This window comes from Astyanax mexicanus, chromosome 14 (genome assembly GCF_023375975.1).
Source record: "Astyanax mexicanus isolate ESR-SI-001 chromosome 14, AstMex3_surface, whole genome shotgun sequence".
Classification (NCBI taxonomy): Eukaryota; Metazoa; Chordata; class Actinopteri; order Characiformes; family Acestrorhamphidae; genus Astyanax; species Astyanax mexicanus.
Window position 1 is genome coordinate 12,409,038 of NC_064421.1, and position 23,466 is coordinate 12,432,503.

General features: G+C 36.6%; 1 protein-coding gene across 3 annotated transcripts in view; it reads right to left on the minus strand.

The window, feature by feature from the left end:
* The window catches only part of paplna (papilin a, proteoglycan-like sulfated glycoprotein), a 43,701-nt gene extending 21,292 nt beyond the window's left edge, over positions 1–22,409 (minus strand). The window contains exons 1-13 of one of the 3 annotated variants that reach the window (XM_007257299.4): positions 22,171–22,409; positions 19,303–19,346; positions 18,106–18,205; positions 16,348–16,451; positions 9,417–9,477; positions 9,092–9,194; positions 7,307–7,437; positions 6,430–6,553; positions 6,248–6,328; positions 5,966–6,138; positions 4,068–4,191; positions 3,798–3,924; positions 3,571–3,642 (exon numbers count right to left, since the gene is read on the minus strand). In XM_007257299.4, the coding sequence (XP_007257361.3) occupies positions 3,571–3,642; positions 3,798–3,924; positions 4,068–4,191; positions 5,966–6,138; positions 6,248–6,328; positions 6,430–6,553; positions 7,307–7,437; positions 9,092–9,194; positions 9,417–9,477; positions 16,348–16,451; positions 18,106–18,162 (1,157 nt within the window). In that variant the 5' untranslated portion in view covers positions 18,163–18,205; positions 19,303–19,346; positions 22,171–22,409. Of the gene's footprint in view, positions 1–3,570; positions 3,670–3,797; positions 3,925–4,067; positions 4,192–5,965; positions 6,139–6,247; positions 6,329–6,429; positions 6,554–7,306; positions 7,438–9,091; positions 9,195–9,416; positions 9,478–16,347; positions 16,452–18,105; positions 18,206–19,302; positions 19,347–22,170 lie in introns of all 3 variants that reach the window. The other 2 variants (XM_015607894.3, XM_007257300.4) reach the window with 2 other exon arrangements.
* Positions 22,410–23,466: the final 1,057 nt, after the last annotated feature.

The window sequence follows — 23,466 nt, forward strand, 5'->3', positions numbered from 1 at the left end:
TCATTATCTAATAACCAAAGTTCACGTAAACATTGAATTAGATTAGATTTTTCTACCATTGTCTATGTATTGAATGCAATTAAACACAATTAATCACTTTTGTAAATTAAATACAGTATATGAATGTGAAAAAGTACCGACCCCCTAAGGTGACATCATGTTAAGAAAATAATGCATGGCCACGGCTTATTAAGGCGTGGGAACGAGATCTTAATGCATTGGAACGAGAGAATTAAGGCATGTGAATGAGACCATTAAGACATGGCCACAACTTATTAAGACATGGGAATGAGATAATTAAGTAGTAGCAAGAGAATAATAAACTTGCTTTTCTGTAAATTAATGCCCATGAATAAACTGAATATTACACCAAAGCTTCAATCCAGGGATAATCTTTAATCGTTTTATTTTCGTCTTGGAATGAATTACGGCAATATTTTGGAGTCATAATTCGAAATAGAAGAAACTAAAGGACCTTGTGGCTACACCTTAATGGCTACAATTTAATTAACTCGCTCCCACGACATAATAAGTTGTGGCCATGCCTTAATTATCTTGTTCCTATGCCTTAATTATATCGATCCCACGCTTTGGATTCTCGTTCACATGCCTTAATAAGTTGTGGCCACGCCTTAGGATCTCATTCCCATGCCCTAATAAGTCGTGGCCACATATATATATTTTTTCAATATGATGTCACCTTAGAGGCTCCGTAGGAAAGCCTTTTAAAAAGAGTTTATACAATGTAAAATTTACAGAACCTGCACAAAAGTTTCTATATCAATTACACTGATACACAAAAATAAAATGGTTCAGTTGTCCTGTTAAACAATGTCCTGTAGCTACGGCTCGGATCTTTTACATAGCAAGTGGAATTCCACTTTTAATTTAATTAATGTATGTGCATTGAGTGGAAACAATACTTTTAAAATCCTTTGTTCCTCTGTGAGAGGAAACCCTGACATGGGTTGTCAAATGTTCTGTGTTTCCCTATTCAATTGAACGTTTTTTTTTTTTTTGTACAAGAACCAATTAGAACCTTTATTTTTAAGAGTGTGAAACCACAAAAAACACAGTATCATTGAACATTAATTAGATTCTAGTTGATGGCCCGGTTTCACGTTTAAATAATTCTTAAATAACACTTTCCCTGTCGAGTCATCTGATGAGCCCTTAGGAAGAAAGAGAGGAAAATGTAAAAAATCGAGAATCAACAAATCAGAAACATGCCCCTGTCAGTAGAAGGCAGAATCAACATTGATTAAAGCAGTTAAATAGAGTTTCAGGTTTCAGGTAAAACCCTCATCAGGAAACATTCCTGACACGTTCTGGGTTTAGATTCACACTCAAACACACAAACAGACTCTACACCCTCCCAGACACAGTGAACTCTACTGCAGACAGATCTCGGTCTCTAAAGCACAAACATAGCCTCTACAGACACTAGCACTATAGACGCTAACACACACAGACGAGCTTCTCACAGCACGGACAGCAGCCCAGCTCAGAGCTCCGGGGCTCCAGTTCATGGGTCATACACAGGGCATGCGTATGTCTTCTAACAGGGGGCTTAGTGAAGTATCCGCTGAAGAGAAACAGCACTCCGGTACCTCATTTGCTGAGGGAGAAATACTGCAGTGAGTGGGAGGAGAAGACCAGATTAAAGCTCTGAGCTAGACAGTTGCCCCAGGCCTTGGTTCATCTCCACATGTGGAAGAACAGGCGTTGACAACACTCATCTTCTACACATGGAACTCATCAACACAGACTGAGCTCAAACACATGTCACTGGGGTAAGTAAATAATCCTATGAGTGGACTATCAGGTCGGGGTCTTGTTTCATGAAAGCTTTAGATTTCTAAGAATCCATATATTTTTTTTTTATTTTAGATCTGGACATGTTGTAAAAGAAATTTGTAAGGTGAAGCCAAGTTTTGAGCCCAAATTCTTTTAAGGATCTGAGTATGAGATCATGGTGGAATGATGGAAAGAAAGGTGCTACATTTTTTAAGAGCCTCAACTGTCTATGGTTAACACTTTGTTTTGATGGTTCACCATAAATGCTTTTTTTCCCAGAAATTACTGTTCCAGAATGAGAGCTGAACGAAGGAGAACAGTCTGAATTGGGGTGGCTGCCGGAGAACAAAGAAAGTCAAAAAAGTAGAACATCCAGGAAAAATGAAAGCAACAGAAATGAAAAGAAAACAGTCAAGAATAAAATGAATTGGTGCAAAAGGGAAGAAACTCAGTGTAGAATTCAAACCAAACATTTGGATTTGTTAGGGCTTTTCACACCATCAATATTTAGTCTGGTTAAAACAACTCTGGTTTGTTTGTACCCCTAGTGCTAGAGGAGGTAGTCTCGGTCCGGTCCTAAATGAACTCTGGAGCAGTTCGCTTATGGTGAGAACGTGATCCGGTCTTGATCCGACCGAGTTATCAAATATACTCCTTTTATTTGAGCTAAACTGCTGATAAGGCTCATTTTAATCTGATATATTAGCCAGATAGCGCTAATTACCACAGCTATGAACAAATGTTGTCTCTGCTGCTTCATGCCGTTTACACTCGCAGTCTGTGCTGCATTTAATGTTCGCAGCCGCGCAGCTCCCTTTACTACATGTACATCTGTGCTGCACATCCCACTGAAAACACTGTGTTTGAAAGCACAGCGTTTCACAATTCTGTGTTATAGTAGTTTTAAACTGTACAGATATACCCGCTGGAACACAGAATCTTCTTACTTTATTTACTTTCTTGCTCCCCCACCAGACAGTCCTAGACCAGTCAGAGGAGACGATTTGCTCGCGTGGTTTATCAGTGCGCATTTTAGTGCATTTAAGTTTATGCCTGTGTGAAACCAAACCAAACACAAGGAGTAAACTCATCAATTGATTTGGACCAGAGAAATTAACTACAGGTGTGAAAACCCTGAAGTGTTAGAGAATGTTGGGTTGATACTGCAGAATTTAAAGTAACCTACAATCAATGTAATTTATCCTTGGTCAACATCAAACACTCCAAAACATCCACTAAACCCTGCTGGTATAGTAAAAAGGTCTGAAAAGACAAAATAACCAGCGTGAATGGGGGAGGATATTCTAGAAGAATCTGAATTAAAGTAACTGCAGGAAAATAAAGAAAAATGAAGGAATAAATGGTGGGGAACCTTTTAGAACAGTGAGAATGAGAAAGCAACAGGGTAAATTCAGTCAGAAAAGCCAAATGAACCAGAGTTAATGGGATAGAAAATTCTAGAACAATCTGAATAGTAATGACTACAGAAAAAAAAGAGTTAATAATGGTGAAAACTGGAGAACAAAATGTTTTTTAATGGAGAACATTCTGGAACAGTATAAAATTTGGTTTGTTGGTGTTAGAGAATGTTGGGTTGATGCTACAAGATTTTATCTAGTAGTCAATTAATGAACAATCAATTTTTCAACAGTCTAGGGCATTTATAGAGACCCTCAAAATAAAGAGTGAATCTAAGCTGACTGTAAGGCTGTGAACTGAAGCCAGTGTTTGAGATCATCTTCTACCACCATCTGCTCCCTCTGACTGGGTTACCTGTACACCTGAACATAGACACGAGGAGGATCCTTGGGTCTCCACATCTGCGGCTGGTACACATACGCCATCCTTACAGAACAGGAGCAATACACCAGACTTTTCAGGCCCAGTGGTTCCCCATTTATCAGACAGTCCAGATCAATGAAACACAAGCGTGGCAATGCTCACATCAATTTGGAAACATTTAAAATAGCCAAAAGAACTGCAAAGATGTTTTGAGGTACCTGCGGGTCAGGGGGCACTGCTGTTCGTTACAGGTGCGGTTATTGCTCGGCCGAGGCAGGGAGGCACACAAATAGTCCGGGTAGGCTTCATTATCAATAGTGCAGAAGACCAAGCGGGACTGGTAGCCTAAACAGAGAAATAAGAAATAAGAAAAGATCATGAGATATTAGAAACTGTCATTCATAATTGTTTAAGAAGACAGGAAACCACTGTTATAATCAGATATTTTTCACACAATCCCTTAAGTAGACTGAAGGTTTAACACTAACCTGATCCACATTCTCTGCTGCAGCCAGACCAGGAGCCATAGCTCCAGTAGTAGCCCTCTCTGGAGCGGCCGTTCGGCAGGTAGTACTCATAATCCACTCCCTGGTTGGGCTCCTGAGAGATGAGCTGTAGACAAGCAGGCAGCAGGTTAATATCTGTGAAGTCGCTGTTATTTTTACTTTAAATATATATATATATATATATATATATATATATATATTAATTGTCAGTATTTATAAAACATGATGTATTCAATATTATCTATTTCTTTCAGAAGTGTGAACTCTTATTATATGATTAGTAAATCAAAGCCATATTTGTGTTCATAAACATACAGTATATCATGTTTGATTAGTGAAGTCAATCGATTAAAAAATGTCATCAGAATAATCACAACAATATTCTGTGATTAACTGTGATTAATCACACTTGTTGGTATTAAGACGCAATTTTTTTTTAAGTGGATATTTAAATGTAAATAAAAGAATTCATGTAAGAAATGCAAAATGAATTTTATTTTTGGAAGTATTATTAGTGGTGTCAATTAAAATACTAGTATATACTTGTATGTTTGAGGGAAGATAAAAAAACAACATGGGGTGCTGGAACAGAGAATGACGTTTACTTGGAGCATTTTCTCCCTCTGTTTGGTTTGTTTCACACAGGCATAGACCTAAACGCACCAAAATGCGCACCAATAAACCACGAGAGCACATTGTCTCCTCTGATTGGTCAGAGCTGTCTGGCACGGGAGCAAGATAGTAAATAGTGAAATAGTGAAAAGATTCTGTGTTCCAGTTCGTTTATCTGTGCAGTTTGAAGCTGCTTCAACACAGAACGCTGAAAACTTTCCTCTGTGCATTTAAACACACTGTTTTCAATGGGACATGCAGCGCAGATGTGAGCAGTGAGTGCTGCACATTGCTGCATGTGTAAAAAACAGCATGGAGCAGCAGAGACAGCATTTGTTCATAGCAGGATATTATCTGGCTAATATATCAGATTAAACTGTGCCTTATCAGCAGTTTATCTCAATTAAAAAGAAGTATTTTTGAAAAAAGCACATTCTCACCACAAGCAAACCCCTCCAGAAAAACAATCTGTGTGTTGGGCAAGGGCGGGGGGGGGGGGGAATTACAGTGAAAATTGGGGTCAAACTTGGTGCCGTAATTAATTTGCGTAAAAAAATAATAAAGCGTTACTGATTCCAAATTTATTGTATGCATTAACGCTTTAACGTTGACAGCCCTGTTGTTGATATATACAGTAGACATCTAGAGAGACATTGATATTTTATTACAATTTTAATTAAAATAAAAGTTTAAAACTATGTTGTCATGTCTTTACCTCATAGCTAAAATAGAAGAATCCAATCTGCTGATACAGAATATAACTCACAATGTAATTAATATAAAATTAGGCAATAAACTTTAAGGATCATGCCAAAAAAATAACAAATAATGCCCAACTAAAAAGCAACCTGTCATCTGCAACAAACTTAGACTTGTATTCCACTTTTACACTATAGAGAGAAAAGTATTGGGACTATATCTACACATTTACACCTAGAGGAGATTTAGGGCTTCCCATTCTAAATCCAAACAATAGCATTAGTATGGAGTCGGTCCCCCTTTTCAGCTCTGTTATTGATCAGCAGAGCATTGTAGACTTTCTGCACTACGCTTCTCAGTGCTCTGAAACCCAGCTCTGTAACTTTACACGGTCTGAGACTTTGTGGTTTGGTTGCCGTGGTTCCTAAACTCTTCCACTTTTCAATATTTCCATTTACAGTTGGTCTAGAACTGATAACAAATGTTTATAAAGGCAGACTGCAGAGGTTTTGAGGTTAGCCTTAAAAACCATACATCTTTCAGGACTGTGGGCTCAGTGAAGGTCTCACCTCAATCACCAGAGGCTCAGTTGTAGGCCCACGACCAACGATGGTTTCTGGGATCATCTCACCCTCTGTTCCTCTCTGATAGTAGAGCATGGTGCCAGCGATGGGGGTGGCACGGGAGAATTCGATCACCCAGTGTCCATTAAGGTAATACTCACCACGCAGGTTCTTGATAGCTGGAAGAATTCACATTAAAGGTTTATCATTGGTACCAACATCACTACCAGTAGTAATACTAATACTAATAAATAAACTCCACTAAAATGATCACACACACACACTTACCCAAGTAGTTGCGTGTAGCTACAGCTTCACTAATGCGGATGCTGGTGGCACCAACAGGGATGATGAACATTTGATTGTAACCTGAACAAAAGAACAAAATAAATACAACAATTGGCCAATTGATGATTTTCTTACCAAACCACAAATCTGCACTCTAATCTATGAAGGCTGGGGTGTTTTACCATTGGGCAGATCCCGCATGGAGAAGGTGCTCTTAACTGGGTAGCACGACTGGCCGTTCCCCCCACACTGCAGGCAGGGGTCTTCCTGCTGCTGAGACTCAAGCATGCCATCACAACCCAGACGCTGTGGGCAGGAAGTGGAGAGGAAAGGGGAATTCAGAGGACATTTTCCGTTCTCTCGCAGCGTTCCGAGATCCAGAAATTTTAACAGTTTGTCCAAACACCCTTCAGACTGGGTGACACAAGGCATAATTTGCCATTATTTACACTGTTATCCAGGCTCAAATAGCTCCACACCTCCTTGCGAGCTCTGAGCTGAAGCTAGTGTTTTAAGATGTAAACAGTGGTTTTAATAAGCTTTTTGTGCATGTCTTAAGTTATTAATGCCTCGTTTTAAATGTCAGGGCTCTCCTGATTCTAGCAAGAAGGTGTGAAGCTACTTTGAGCCAGGATAACTGTGGAAAAAGCGATTTATCAGGGCAAATTATGCCCCGTATCACCCAGTCTGAAGGGTGTTTGGACAAACTGTTCAAATTTCTGGATCGTGGAACGCTGTGGGAGAACGGAGGTGTGCTGTTCATCAAAGGTAAGTACTTTTATCATGTTTTACTACACCAGAAGACCATTTTACACCGGAGTTCTCCTTTAACTGGGCTGCTGTTGCATGTAGCCTGAATAGGGGGTTTTGCTAATGAACAGAATGTGTGTTAATGTTTTACAGCTGTGTTTTGGTTCGCTATAGTATTTGAGGTTCACGATTTGTCACCCCCACCTACAAAACTCTCACTATTCAACTATTCAAAGCTAAGTACAGCCTGCCGTTCTAGGTCACCTCTAATAAAATTTAGAAGGCGACCACTTCAGTCTGGATGCTCACCCTGCAGACTCCCTCCACACAGATATCCTTTCTGCCTGGGTGGCAGGGTGTGCCGTCCGCCACAGAGGAGCGGTGACGGTAGTAGAAGTTTTCTCCTCGGGGGATGCAGTTCAGCTCACATGGATTTTCCGCTGTTGGGAAGAGAGTAGGAGAGATGCCATTCAAACTGTTGTTTATGTCTGGGTGGACAGATCTAAACAGAAGCATAAGTAGTAACCTAGAATAGCGGCGTACGCTGCAGTGTGGGCTCCTTTGGCGGCTGTGTTTTGTTACTTTCACTCTGTAATGAAACGTAAGTCAATAAGCAAAGTCCTGTAGTATGACGGCCTTTAAGATCCTAGAACGTCTTTTGCGAGACTCCACCTATTTCAGGAGAGGTTCATTCATGTGGAAATATGTAAATATTTTAACTTAATTGCAGAAATAACATTGTTAATGAACAAAGGATGAGAGAAATTGACTTAAAAGTCTCATGTTATGTTTTTTTTTTCATTAATTTTGTTGTGATTTGTGGTGTTTATTGTGAGAAAGTGCTCTGGTGTTCCTGTTTCATGCCGCTTTAGTTTGGTGGAGGAGTTGGTCACGCCTCTGATTGGCTTACATCACTGTGAGGAAGGGGTGTGCCATATCGTATCGTACATGATAGTATCGCCAACATTTTTCACGATTTTATACCCTGAAATATCGTGCAATATCACCCACCCCTAATTATCACATCAGGGTACTACTTTTTTTTAGAACCATGACATTCTGGATCTTTGACTTCTGTTGCAAATTAATGTTACTGCTTAATTTCTTGTATGTTTTTTAAATCTCAGTTAAGGGTGTGCCATATCATACTGTATGTAATAAGAAAATTTGGTAACACTTTACTTGGATGGTCCGTTTTATGGCCTTGTTGGTGCTCAACTGACATTCAACTAACACTGAATTAAATGTCAATTAAATGTAACTTAACCCTATGTTGAATGTAAATGATTAAAATAAAACCTAACCCTAACCTTAACCCTAACTTTAACCCTTAATCAACCATAAAATCGAATCCTACACCTAACACTAACCCTAACCTTAACCTAAGCTTAAAATCTAACCCTAAAGTGGGTTTTTTTTTATTTATTTTTTTCATTCAGTATTTAGTCATATCGCCAAGAGTATCGTTTATGCGAAAATACCATGAAATATTGTGATATTATTTTAGGGCCATATCGCCCACCCCTACTGTGAGGCTCCCTTCACAGCTCTGAAGTGCAAATACCACTCGCTGCAGAGCCACAAGACCAGGGGGTGGGGCTGGATCTGTTCCAACTCCTCCCATAAATTCAAGGGGAAGGGGTGGGGTTAAGTTTAGGATTAGAAATAGGGTCAGATCTGCTTCAGACCAATAAAAATATGATGTAGGAGGAGTTGAAGCAGATACAGCCCCACCCTCGGGACTTGTGGTTCTGCATAGATGACCATCTCCTGCAGTGGGTGATCACAAGCCAAGGTGGGCAAGGTCATGAATCCTAGTATACGGGTTGATGTCAGTCCGTGGGCTTTTCCTGATTCACTTGTTTTTTTTTTTGTTTTTTTTTATTGGCTAATGCAGGCAATGGGGGTAGATGCATAGTTTCATGTGCAGCATATGTATGCAACTCTGCGTGACCTACTGTATTTCAAAAAGAGCTAAAACTAAATGCCTTCTAGTGAAATTACATAATTCTAAAGTTTTTACTAAGTTACCATTTATGTAAATAATGCCAAATAATGTAAAAATGTGGGTCTATACTGATAGATCCTGCTCACCTCCATAGTAAGGAAGCCATTTGTAGTGTTTTCCATGAAATTCAGATCCATCAAAATGTGCACACTGCTCCTCTCTGAAATCTCTGGATCCTTCAGGACAGTCCTACAAGTGATAGCATCAAAACAACACACAGAGTGAGAAAAAGAGTCCAGAAACGAGTAAATTAAAAAACACAGAGAAACAGAAGGACAGAGAGAGAGACAGAGCTGAGTCAGCTGAACACTGATAATGAATCAGTGGATCATCTACAGCGGGCACAGACATGTCTGCATGTTTCATTTTTACAGAACAAGATGGGTCATTATACTGTATTAAGGAGCATACCTGAATATTACAGGTGCGGTAGGACTTATCAGGTCCCACGCAGTTGTGCCCTCCATCGAGCCTAAGAGCAGAAGAGATGCAGCATGAGGGAAAGTATTGGGGTACTGAACAAAGGACAAAAACTAAACGTCTGCAGCAGAAAAATGTATATACATACTGTATAAGTTGTGTGATGTCCTGTAAACTGTTATAATTCTGAATTTAGGTTTAATGGTAAACACTGCTGAAAAATATTGATAAAATTCTGAATTATAACAGTTTACATAACATCACACAAAAGCATCTTATTACATCACAGCAACACAGCTTCAAATGTTTAAGGTAATATTAATAAAATGCTTTCTCAGTAGTGCTACTTTACACTAACAGAACATTTTAAAATATGTTCGTTTTTTTCTCTCTCTCTTAGCTTTAGTTTATCTCCCTTTTGCACTAAATCAAAATTGTGAAATATGAAGAGTATAATAAAATAATATGTGCTAATAGTAATGCATTAGCACATGTATATTAGATGCGTAAGAAAACATACTTGACAAACAGCACTGCAGCCAGGATCATGTTGGTGTTTACATTGATCTCAGTATACACATTTATATCACTTAAAGAGCTGAATAATGTAAAGCTGTGGATAAACCTAACCTTGTAATAGATAATAATAGAAGAAATGCATCAAATTGCAAAACAAAAACCGGGCAAAATTAAAAAAAAAAAGATTAATGGTGGAATACCAAACTTTTAAAAAGGTTTTCATTTATTTTTGCATAATTGAAGTAAAATAACATGAATGTATTTTGTATTTAGTTACTGTTCAAAGAAAAAGCAATTACAAAACTACAATTAAAAATGATTATTGAAAACTGAAATGTCTTTACATCCTAGCAGACATAAAATTTTCATAAAATTATAAAACAAAACAAAAAAAAATTTGATTGCATTATTAAAAAATGTCACTGATCAGTATTACTTGTTCAGTTGTTTCACTTATTTGTCTGATCTCCAACTTAATAAATTTGGTTGCCAAATATTCAGTGCATCCATATTAATATTGGCCAACTGCTGCTAATGATCCTCAGCTAACACAGGCAGTGACTGATGAACTCAACAGTGATTACGCTCAACATTTTACATGAAAGCAATATTTATCCTATCTGTTTGTACTGTTTCTTGCATAATGTCATGCACACACACACTCACACACATACGCATGCATGCACAGCTTGACATCCACTAAAGGAATGTGTGCTCTCTCTCTCTCTCTCTCTCTCTCTGGGTGTGTTGTTAGAGCCTCTCCCTTCAAGCTCTGCAGATCAGTTTAATATATAAATGCTAATCCAGAGCAGTCTGAACAAATACTTTACAGATATAAAGAGATATTAAGATCTTGTCTGGTCTAAAAGGATGACATCATGTTCTCCAAGGTGAACTAAAGTAGCAGCACTAATTACAGCGTTTGGGGTTCCTCATTTCAAACGAGCAAGTCTGCACACAATGGTATTTTAAGACTGTGTGAGACTGTGTGTTCTGATGACTGGCAGGGTGTGGTGTTTAATACTGAGGAGACAAAACGTCTCCTGAAGATGAACTGAACGGTGGATTTGGGGTATGTCTGGTTGCATCATGTCTGCGAGGAGTGAGCATTTGGGTGGGCGTGTGTGTGAGGATGTGAACTGTAAGGTGTGAACTCAGTGGTCATGGGCGGAGTCGTGGGCGGGGTCACGTCTTTTTTTCTTTTTTTTTTTTTTTCTTCAAAATGCCTCCTTTCGGGAATTTTTGACACATTCGTCGTATACAATGCTGCTGCAGCTTGTCTGACACGTAATATGTGGCCATAATCTTTCTAACTACAGTCTGTGTTTTCCAGTGCCTTAAGGCCCAATTCTTACAGACACCATTTAGTCAGGTGGGTAGACCAGATGCTGACTGGTGCAAAAATAAGTCTGCATTGACAGTATAATCACATGATTGATCGTTCTGTTGTTGTTGCTCTTTTTTTTCAGGTATATTATTTTTACATTTCATTTTAACCCTCCTGTTATGTTCACTGCAAAAAATCCATTGGCAAAAAAATAGACAAAATATAAGCAAATTAAGACAAATATATGTGTATTAAGCAAAATAATCTGCCAATAGGGTAAGCAAAATGTTCTTAGTAAGATTTCTTACAAAAATCAATGGCAAAGTCTCAAAATGAGTGAAGTAACACTTAAATCAAGCAAAAAAGTCACTTTTTTTGGGGCACAATAATCAGAATAACTTGATTGCTGCTTGATTGGGTTTATTTTGAATTCAAATTACTTAAAATAAGGTACAAATTCTAAGTAAAAATGATTAAGATAATTATCCCTAAAATAAGCAAAATAATCTAACACGTACAATGCTTAGTAAGACAAAAAGTCTTATCAGAGAAGAAAGTAAGATTTATTGCCTTAAATTTAGAAAATTTTACCCGCAAAGATTTATTTTTTTGCAGTGTTTCGGGTCAATTTGACCCGTTTCAAAGTTTGAAAATCTTGGAAAAATAGTTAAAAGTTTTTTTTCAGTATGAAATGTCTTCTGCTTGCCTTAATTAATGTAATTAACATATAATATAAAAAATGCTTAGTAAGACAAAAAGTCTTATCAGAGAGGAAAATTATATTTATTGCCTTAAAATTAGAAAATTTTACTCGCTAAGATTTAGTTTTTTGCAGTGTTTCGGGTCAATTCGACACATTTCAGGAAAAACTGTTAAAAGTACTTTTTTTCAGTATGAAACGTCTACCGCTTGCCCTATTAGTGTAATCAACATATAATATGAAAATGGTTTTTCTCACATATTTGCAACCACCCCCTGCGAAAAAAAAAAACTAAAACAAAATTGCAATGTTATGTTTTAATACTATGTAAACTTGTGTAAATGTAAATATTGTTTTATATGTTGATCTTTCAAAAGAAATAAAGTAGATGAATGAAACATTAAAAAAGTTTGAACATGTTTTTTTATATGAAAAATTAGTGAATTATCCTTATTGAACTATCACCTGTTAGAGGTAAGGAACACTAGATAGAATAATTAGCAATAGTTAGTAAAAAATATATATTTACACTGTTTGGTAGGTTTTTTTTGGGTTTCAGACATCTTTTGGATAATTAAACATGCACCTAGTGCTGGGCGAGATGGGAAAAATCATATATCATGATATGATTTTTTTTTATATCATGATAACGATATATATCATGATATACCACATTTAAGTATGTTTTCAGTTATTCTTCAAAAAATACTTCCAACTTCTTTTCAAAGTGACAATAAACCAAACTTTCACAAATGAAAATTACTACCTTAAAGTGCAGCAATATATATATGTATAAAATGAAAACAGATGAGGTAGATGCAGTAGCTCATTTTTTCTAAAGAATGCGTCTCCATTGTTCAGCTCTCATGAGTTTAATAATGTAAAGCATGTCGCAAACCGGCGTGTCCGCGCAATAACGTAAAACAGCGTCATGTCCAAAACCACATTATGAAGCTTTTTTTGTGAAGATTACTTTACTATTATCACTTATTAAACTGTGTATATACAAGGTGACCAAGACAATACATTTCATGGTAGCCTACTGTATATATTTGCATGAATAATTGATAAAATCACTGTAGAAACGATATTTATCGTCATATCGCACAGCACTACATGCACCAGTTCAATATGACCCAGAAACATCATGGCTGTTCCTGACAAATGAGCATAACAAGCGGGTTTAGTCACAATTTTTGTGATAAAACATTAGTAAACGTCCATAGTGGACATTAGGCAGCTGTACTACAATATCATAACACAACTGAACCCAATAACTCAATGTATTTAATTGCAGTTTTGAAGTATATGTAAAAAGATAAAAAAAAGCACAGTATTACACAATCGCAACAGAAGATTTTTGAAGGAAGTTTAAGGAAAGCAGAGACTGCCAGCTTGACAGACACAACGTCTCCTCTTTAGAAGTGCTCCTCACATCATCAGGTGCAAGAGGGAACATGCAAGCCAGATTCCAACTCGGGTAAGATTTATGGACACAACGCTAAGCTGGTGAGGATTCTCCAGAGCCAGAAAAACTTAAATGAGCTTCCACTTACAGACGATACAGTTAACGCCATGGTCTCCCTTACTAATGCTACTACTTATACTATACTATACTTTACACGTTAAACCCCTCTCATTATTCATGTTTATCAAAACATTAATTGATATTCAATTTTCAGATTGTATCGAAAATATGTTTAAAAATGCATATCTAAGATATCATCAATGCTTCAGAAACACTAACCCTGCTGAACATTTCATTAAAGAAAATTTAAAAAATCGGTACCACTTTAAAATAAGACTACCTTTATAAAGGGTTTATAAATGGTTTACAATTAGTTTATTAATGGTTACTATTTAGGTTGTAAATGCCTTAATAATAATTAATAATCAGTTATAACACATACGTATAAAGGGCAACAATATAGATGGCTGTGGGTTTACTTCTTGGCAAACAACAGGTCATTATTGCCCTTTCTACGTATGTGTTATAACTGATTATTAATGATTTTTAAGGCATTTACAACCTAATAAGTAACCATTAATAAACTAATTGTAAACCATTAATAAACCCTTTATAAAGGTAGTCTTATTTTAAAGTGGTACCAAAAAATCTGTTTGATTGGTTGACGTTGCAGCAAAGCTGAATAAAAATCACTGTGATATGCATGAAAAAAGGTTTAAATAATAATTAATAATACATTTATTTATAAAATAAATAAGAATTGGCCACTGCTGATGCATTTTGTCTGCATGTAAAAAAATGCGACAAATTGTGCATCTTAAAATGTCCTAAAATTTTGTGATATCCCTTTTTTTTATTATTTTACCCAGCTCTGTCAGTGTGTCATTACATACTCAATTCAATTCAATTCAATTTTATTTATATAGCGCTTTTCACAAAGCCGCTTTACAGGTAAAACAGGTCCACGCCTCTTATGAGCAGCACCACAGAGATGCCCATTTTATGGTGACACAGTGGCAAGGAAAAACTCCCTTTAAGAGGAAGAAACCTTGGAAGGAACCAAGACTCAGTCCGAGGAACCCATCCTACTCGGGTTTACATACTCCACAAGTGGTGGCTTTCATACAGTATTATATCAATATTAGAATTATACTGTCTCAACCAAAATAAAGAAATATATTGGGATATATGTTTTGGCCATTTCGTTTAGCCCAAGACACCCTGCATTACATTTTTTGGAATGATAAGATGTGTGTGTGCATTTGAACATTGGTATCAACTTGGACAACAAATCAAATTGATTACCAATTGATTGCTTGTGTTATAATGCTGTCGGATATCACTATATTGATGTGAAATGCAATAAATTAAAATTGTGATTTAGTTCAGATTTAAGGTTTGGCTGCATTCATTTTTTTCCCGGGTTAAGAAGTAGTTTGGAGTGTGTAGTTCACTGTGGACCTCACTATAACTCACTCTACAGAGCACTACTTAGCTCTGCCTCGCTCTACCTCCAGCCTCGTTATGTCAAGTGAACATAGCCTGCAGCGTGAACAGCATACACACGGGCAATACGATTTGAGTTGAGCTGTTTTTAATAAAGTCATTGCAGCTTTATGGTGTGTTTATTGTGAAACACATATCACTATACTATAATATATTTTGTTTTTTACTACTCTAGTATTAAGCATTGCATTACTACTAATGATGCACATATGAAGAATGTAATTCCAATCCTTTTTAAGAGTGTACTTCCATTAGAATTGCTCATAAAGGCCATGATATCCTGACATGCTAACAACGTTTACATTTTAATTTACAGCAAAGTAGTTTACATTTTTAATGGGTTTAATGGTTTATTCTCTAATATCAAAAATATTTACAGGCATCGAGTGGTCCAACGGTCTAAAGCGCTGCCACTATGAGCGGGAAGTCGCAGGTTCGAACCCCCACTCTTGCAGCTTTGCAATCAAGCTGGCGCTCACTTAGCCCTGCTCCCTCAGGGTGGGTAGATGGCACTCCCTACATCACTCCTAGGGTGATGTCTGCAGCACAGGGTGTCTGTGAGCTGATGTATCACAACCGAGTCGCTGCGCTTTCCTCCGAGCGCACTGGCTGGAGGAAGAAGCGGTGGCTGACTTTACATGTAACGTAGGAAGCATGTGTTAGTCTTTGCCCTCCTGGTGTGTTGGGGCATCACCAGTGATAGGGTGAGTCCTAGTGAGTTGGGTAATTGGCCGTGTAAATTGGGAAGAAAATGGGAAAAATTAGAAATAAAAAATAATAAAAATATTTACTAAACAAAAAAGCAAAACATCTACAGTAGGTTGTGCCCTGCTATTCTCTAAATGGGATCATTTGGACTTGCTATCTCCTATCTCTGAAAGAACAGTGGTAACAGTAGAACTCTTAAGTCTTTCATATGAGGGCTTGTCTGAGAAAGCCAGGTTTTAAGTTCAAACGACTCTTTTCAATAATGGTTTAACTAGTGTGTGCAATTACTTGCATACACTAACTCACTAGAAACATTAGGTCTGAAAAAAAAAACTGAAATGATGTGTCTATGAGGTTTAAAAGAATGCTACTACAGGATGCACAAGCAGAAATTTGACCTCAGGATATGTGTGTATTTTCCATGCATGAGAGGAATGTTAAGGAGAAAGAATCTATGGTCAGGTGACCTGACTGAACCCACCTTTGGCTACATAATGGACTACTGGTAAAGGAATATGTCAGACCAGCTGATTCACTCTACACTGTGATCTAATGTCCTGTGTTTCAAAAAGAAACTGAATTACTAAACAAATCTCAGCCTGAGGCAACACACACACACACACACACACACACCCAAACACACTCATACAGACATGATGCTGCTCAATTAAGTGTCTGTGCACCGCCTGCTTACCGCTGAGTCACACAGCGCCTCGTCCTCACCGTTACCCCGCTGCCACACGTGCGGCTGCACTCTCCATATGGTCCCCATTCGTCCCAGTAATCACCACTGGGCAGCTAAAAATACATCAGGCACACTTTAGTCTATTTGGACAGCACTATATTGCATTAGCTGTAACTTGATATTTTACAGACCCACCCCAACCTTTCCTTAGTGGCTGAATAAAAAACATAGAAAAAATACGTACTTTTGAACATATTACAGCTCTGGAAAAAATTAAGAGACCACCACTGTTTCTGAATCCGTTTCTCTGATTTTTCTATTTACAGGTATATGTTTGAATAAAATACATACATAAAAATACATAAAAAACATTATTGTTGTTATTCTATAAATATCTACAGACAACATTTCTCCCAAATTCCACATTAAAAAATATAGTAATTTAAACTTCCTCCTGATTATGTTCCAGAGGTAAATTTCAAATCAAAGAAACTCATTTTTTTTGTTTTTTTTAAGTCTCTTATTTTTTTTCAGAGCTGTATGTACTGCTCTGATGAAAGAAAATCATCACTGTCATGATAAAAAAAATTAAAAACTTCTTAACATTCAATAGAAGACAATGAACATTTTTTTCAAGTACAACAGCGAGATTCAAATAACGTCAAAAAAATATATATAAAGTATTTTTGTGACAGCAATAACATGGGTATATCTTAAAGAATATTACAGCTATCAAATATATGTTTAATATAAAACAGTGAGCAGTATGTGAGTATTGCATGGTCATACAAAAACTCAGCATATAGGGCACAATATTGTCTTGGTGGCAAACCCATAACTTATTTAATTAAAAATAATAATAATAATAATAATAATAATAATAATAATAATAATAATAATAATAATAATAATAATAATAATAATAATAATTTCTTAACTTTCAATGGAAGTCAATGTACAATGATTTTATTTCAAGTAATTTTGGAGCATTTTTGTTCTATTTATCACAAAACCACATTTAACATAAAATTAAGATGCATTCTAAATAAACAATTGCCAGATTCAAATTACAGAATTTTCTACAGCTTTTATCTGATGCTTTTATCCAGTGCGACTTACAAGGTTATTTCTATTATAGAGTTGGGCATATGTAGTGTTAGGAGTCTTGCCCAAGAACTCTTATAGGTGTAGTGCAGTTTTTCAGTCCCCCTGGACGTGATGTTGTAGCTCACTAGCAGGTAGTGGTGTTATCCATTTTTTTTTTTGTGACAGCTATGAAATCATGAGTATAAATTTAAGAATATTACAGTCAACATTCATTTTCACATTTTCAAATATTTAATATACAACAATGAACAGTATTTCAGTATCCCATATGGTCATAAACACTCACTATATAGGCCACACTACATTCCTGCTGGCAAATCTATAACTTTTCATTTGCACTAAACACTCTACCACCTATTTTTCCCCTCTCTCTCAAATATTGAGCTCATGGTCACAATAATTACCTGCAAAATGCTGGTGTGGCTGCAGGTTTTTGGTCTAAACAGCAGCAGCACATCTGATTTTAATTGTATAATCAGTTGGTCAGTTTTTAGGCAGCTGATCACATGTGCTTCTGCTTAGCTGTAATGAAAACCTGCAGCTACTCCAGCCGGATTTCCGGATAGGATTCTACACCCCTGGTTTAGCTGGTTTAGCTGTATGAAACTGTGGCCTGACTCTTGCTTTATTTGATCCAGGTCGGTTACTTGCTCAACTCACCGTGAAAACCGAGGCCAGGAGCAACTGCAGGAAGGCCCCGACCAACAGCAGCTTCATTGTTCACGTCAGCACACGGCCGATTCCTAGTGAAAATGCAGCACTGAAGACATGCAGCTTTTGTTAAACGCAAGCATGGATCAAAACAAGCATCCTGAGTTTAAAGCAAGGCTGACTGACAACGATATATAAAGTAACTGTTTATAGAGTGTTTTAAAAATTAAATTAACTCAACTTAGTTTATTTCAAGGAGAAATTTAATGTGAAATGAACTTGGGTTGTAGTGAAACATGATGACGAGTAGAACGCTTAGTCGAATATTCCACCTCCGTTTACCACCAGCATTCCAAAATACAATGCTTTTAACCAACGCTCCCAACAAGTTTACAATGCTAGAGATAGGGGCATAGCATTGCCTATGTAAAGAAATTACTATGTTACACCATTACAATCTAACTGATGCCCCTCGAGGCTGAGTTTCAAATCCCAGCAAGAGCTCAGCAAGAGTTGTACAAAGCCTCCCAGTCTGTTGGGGTCAGGTGATTGATGGAGTGCTAACATGCAGATGGGAATACTTAATACTGACAGCTTCTAAATGATTTAATCAATTTCACCTGCAGCTCCTTAAAACAAACTCAACATGTGTTTGTGTTGGTGAAATATTATAGCCTTATGCGTTCTTAACTGCAGAGAATAAGAATAAAATCACAGAACTGAGGTTCAAAATGAATTTTAGTTAAATCTGAATGAGGATAAAAAACAATTGATTAAAAAAGAAAAGAAAAAACAGCTTTAATAGCTTTAAAAAATGTTAGAAGAGTTAGAAGAACTTGTGACCAAACAAATTTGAGTTAAGTCCAAAATATTGTGTAGTGAGTTTCTTTATCCTTTTAAGTTGTTCCAAATTAGCATTTTTCAGTGCATAATGATATCTAACAATAATAATTTCCATTGAATTAAGCATCTGTATAAATGCATTGCTTTCTAACATGGAAAATTATTCACACCATCTGCAGACTTGACAGCTTATGAAACAAACATATGCCAGGCTATTCTTTGTTTTCTTTGACTCAAAAACGCAAAACCAACATGCAAAAAAGAGAATACCACTGTAAAAGAACCACAATAACAAACAGCAAAATCAGAAAAACATGCTTTTACATGTCTAGGAAATCTATATGAGTGGCATTTTATTTTTACCTGGGGGTTTTCACTGCAGATCAAATAGTCATGTATCCAATACCCTGTAAAAAAAAAAAAGTTATATACATTAATAATACATTTAAATAGTGAGCATTTCTGATTATTGATTGGGAGAGACCCAAACAATTCCATGCACTCCACATCCCAAGAGGAAGCAGCCTCCCCAGAGGCAACAACACTCACAGCTTGAAGCAACTCGTCATGGGAAAGAGCAGCACTTTGTGTCAGGCTGCCCGACTCAGAAGATTTAATTGCTTAATTGAGATATTTACGGTTCTCTCCAGCCGAATGCAGATGGAGAACTGGCTGTTTGTTTGTTTTTGCTGGCTCTTGGTAAGACGGCAGGGGGCTCCTGCTCTATGAAATGGAAAAGAAGGCCATAACTGCCAATCCCAGTGAGAATGAAGCTTCGGGGTGCTCTGTTCTCATGACTACGGTCAACTGGGACCAGTAACCCGTGTGATGGGACAGGACGTCAGGATGGCAGCAGGCACCACACTGTTCAGACTGATCCGACTGCTCATAATTGCACCCAGTCGAGACTCGTTATCAGTCTCTGAGCCTGTGTGAGTTGGAGACTGTGAGGAAGCTATGATTGAAGTGTCGGTGAGGGCAAACAGCAATTCCAAAAACCCAAAATCTCAGCACTCGCAGAGTTTGTGACTGAGCCAGAACGAGCATGTGGTCACTGACAGGAGAAACAAACACGCTAAGATACATTTACAACAAAAAAACATTCCAATATAAGAGTTCTAGAGAAGCAGTCAGCCTGATTCTGCTGCTGCTGCCAGCTAGTGCATGCTGCCACCTGTCAGAGTTATTATACACAGGCTTATCGGGAGGGGCATAGAATCGAGGAGAGTCACCTGGATTTTTTATTGATTAATGCTTAAAATAATACAATTATGACTTTATGTATTTGTGTCTGACTTGTGTTTTAGTTATTTCTATTTGTGTTTGAAATTTGGAAATGTATGTTGTGAATTAAAAAATTAAACCAATTGGTCATTCGTTATTACGTGAAATTTCTTGTTTTCTCTTGTGTATTTTTAATTGCTTTTTTGGCAAGCAAATATGTTTTATCTGATTACTTGATTAATCAAATTTATAGTTTATTATTAATTGATTTTTCAGTAGAGTACTCTAAATAATCAATGAAATAATCAATAGCTGCAGCCCTAACCTGGACCGTGCAGAAACCTGGACATCAATACAAACTGTTCAAAAGTACAGTGCAAACTATAACTTGATTCACTAACTAAATCCAAGTGGCCTGGGCCATAAAAGTCAAGAATATATTTTTTCTCTCTTGGAATAATTTTGGAGATTAGACAAGCTTTTATTCTGACAGTGATTACAAGTTTACATTAAGATTAAGGCCAGGTGTGACTGTTACTGAAGAAAGATGAGAAAATAAATGATCAACAATCTGTGCAGCAACAGATGAGCTTTTGATTTCTTGCTTTTGACTTGAATTTACATCTACAAGGTGGATCAGCTACATAGGAGTTGAATAGAGTGAATAATGAGTTTAAAAGTAAGTGTTTAAAAACTCTAGCAGCACTGCTGTGTTAGATCTTCTTGTACCAGCACAACATTCATAAATCTCTACGTTTATCATAAATACGTATGTATGTATGCATGTAAAAATATATATACCGGTATAGTCCATACATGCACATGCACATGTCTAATATATGAGACTTACATATATGTACAATAGGGCAGCACAGCATCGTTATCGCAATATGCACATGTGCAGTAGTGCAGTAGTCACATGGCAGGATGTGCAATACAAGGTGCAAGGACAAATTGCATTAAACATATACACAACATATATGCAAAAAAAGTAAAATCTGCATGCTTATGATTGACCTTTCCATATAATATCTGCCCAATATCTTTTAGATTACTCCAATTATGATTTCTGGTAATGAAATGACTGTTATAAATCATTTGTTTTATGTCAAAATATACTGCAGTAAAAAAGGACAGACAGACAGACAGACAGACAGATAGATAGATAGATAGACAGATAGACCATCCATAAATTTTGCTTTTCATGGAACTGTGTTAAATCAAGTCTAAAGTCAGTGCAGTTTTGTTTTCCCAAAAATCTTACAGCACTTCACGCTTCCCTCTGCTGACAACTTTTATGGAGATGCAGATTTTATTTTCCAGCAGGACTTGGCACACTGCCCACACTTCCAAAAGTACCAATTGGTGTTATATAATATTCTAATTTTCTAAGATATGATTTTTGGGTTTTCATTGGCTGTAAGCCATAATAAACTTTTCAATGATATAACTTTTTTTGAGATGCACTAGTATATTGTATACATGGTTATATTATATTAGATGTCTTTTCTATAGCGGTTGTACAGCTATAAACCATACAATATGTTGTGTTTACACTGTTAAAAGTGTAAGTTCCTTGAGGGGTTCTTAAGTTTGAAACTGTGGCACCCTTAAATATGTTTTTAGAAAAAAAAAAATGTTTCCTGAAGGTTCCTTGAAACATCTTAAGCTTTCTTGAAGTTTCTTCAAAGCACCTACAAGGGTTCCTTTACAGTTTCAAATAAAAAAAAACACCTAAAAGTTCCTCAAGGAACTTATACTTTTAATAGTGACACTAGAGCAGGTTCTAATAATACACTCTACTAACATTCAACAGGAAGGAAATCAATGTATAGATATCCAATAATAAACAATAAAAAAGCCTTAAACAAAGTTGTTTTAAAACCCACATTATTGTAGTATGTAGAAATGCAGCAAAACTGCATTTTCCTTCTATACTGACTGCATTAAGCACCTCTTCAAAGAATATAAACATTATAAAACATATATAAATATATAAACTCTTACCCTGCAGCTGCTCTGCTGTGAGTGAGGAGCCTGTGTGAGCTGTGGAGGTGTTCCCTGGTGTGGCAGCAGCTGTGAGAGGAGCCTGAGGCAGATCTGAGCAGCAGAAGCGTGCAGGCTGAGTGTGGAGCTGGGCTGGGCTGGCTAAGCTGGGCTGGGCTAAGCTGTGCTGGGCTGGGCTGAGCTGGGTATGGAGCTGAGAGCTGAGCTGGTGAGATGTTTAAGCTGAGGTGCTCCTCTCTCTCTCTCTCTCTCTCTCTCTGAGACACACTGCTGGAGGAAGCAGCCTGTTAAAGGTTCACTACCCCAAACCAAACCGCAGACTAGCCCACCCCTCCACCAAAAGCAGGACGAGTAATTGCCCTCAAGGTGTAATTTTCCAGTTAAAACATAACTTTAAAAACACTCAGGATGGGCGTGAGTTAAAGTGTTCACCATATGTCTGTAAAAGTACACTGAAAAAAATAATGAACTTTCTGCAACTTTCTGCATTTGCTTTTTTTAAAGTAAAGTTTACAAAATAAATTTTTGAGATTATATAAATATTTGAATGTGTGTTTAACTAAAATTATATATAATAATATTGTATAAATTAAGTCATTGTAATTAGATAATATTTTATGCAGAAATTAATTAAAGGTTACTAAAAGAAAGGATTGATTCAGTAAAAATAAATGAAGTAAAATTTAATAAAAGAAAGGATTGACTAAAGTTCACTTATTTACTTTATGTAACATTTAAGTCTTGAAACTGAGTTAAAGTTACTTAAATTTATCTGAAATCGAATTTACTTTAAAAAAAGCAAAAAAAGAAAGTTGCCAAACTTTTTTTAGGTAAATTTTACACATCATTTTTGAAAAAAAAAACAACAAAACAAACAATATTCACCAACTTTTATGTTAGGTATGTTGTATAACACTCCAGTTTTTGGCATATCCTCATCTCATCTTAAAAATAATCCCAAATCATTCTGGCATTTTTTTTGCCTAAATCATCTCCTCATTATGCTGCATCAGATTGATCAGATCATTTTGATTCTACCCCTTTAAGATAATGGTCTATGTCAAAGAGTGAGACGTAAACTCATTTATTCTGCCTAAACGACAAAAAAGTGTGATTTTTTTTTCATGATTCTGGGCTCATCCCAAATTAGAGACTAAGTGTTGAGATTTTTATTAAATATAAAGTTTACTTTCTATAAATTAAAGCTATAGGCTACAAATATTGCATAATTGTTTAGTCTTATTATTAGGTTTAAACAAATTAACTTTTTTTTTTAACATTTTCCAGTTAAAAAAA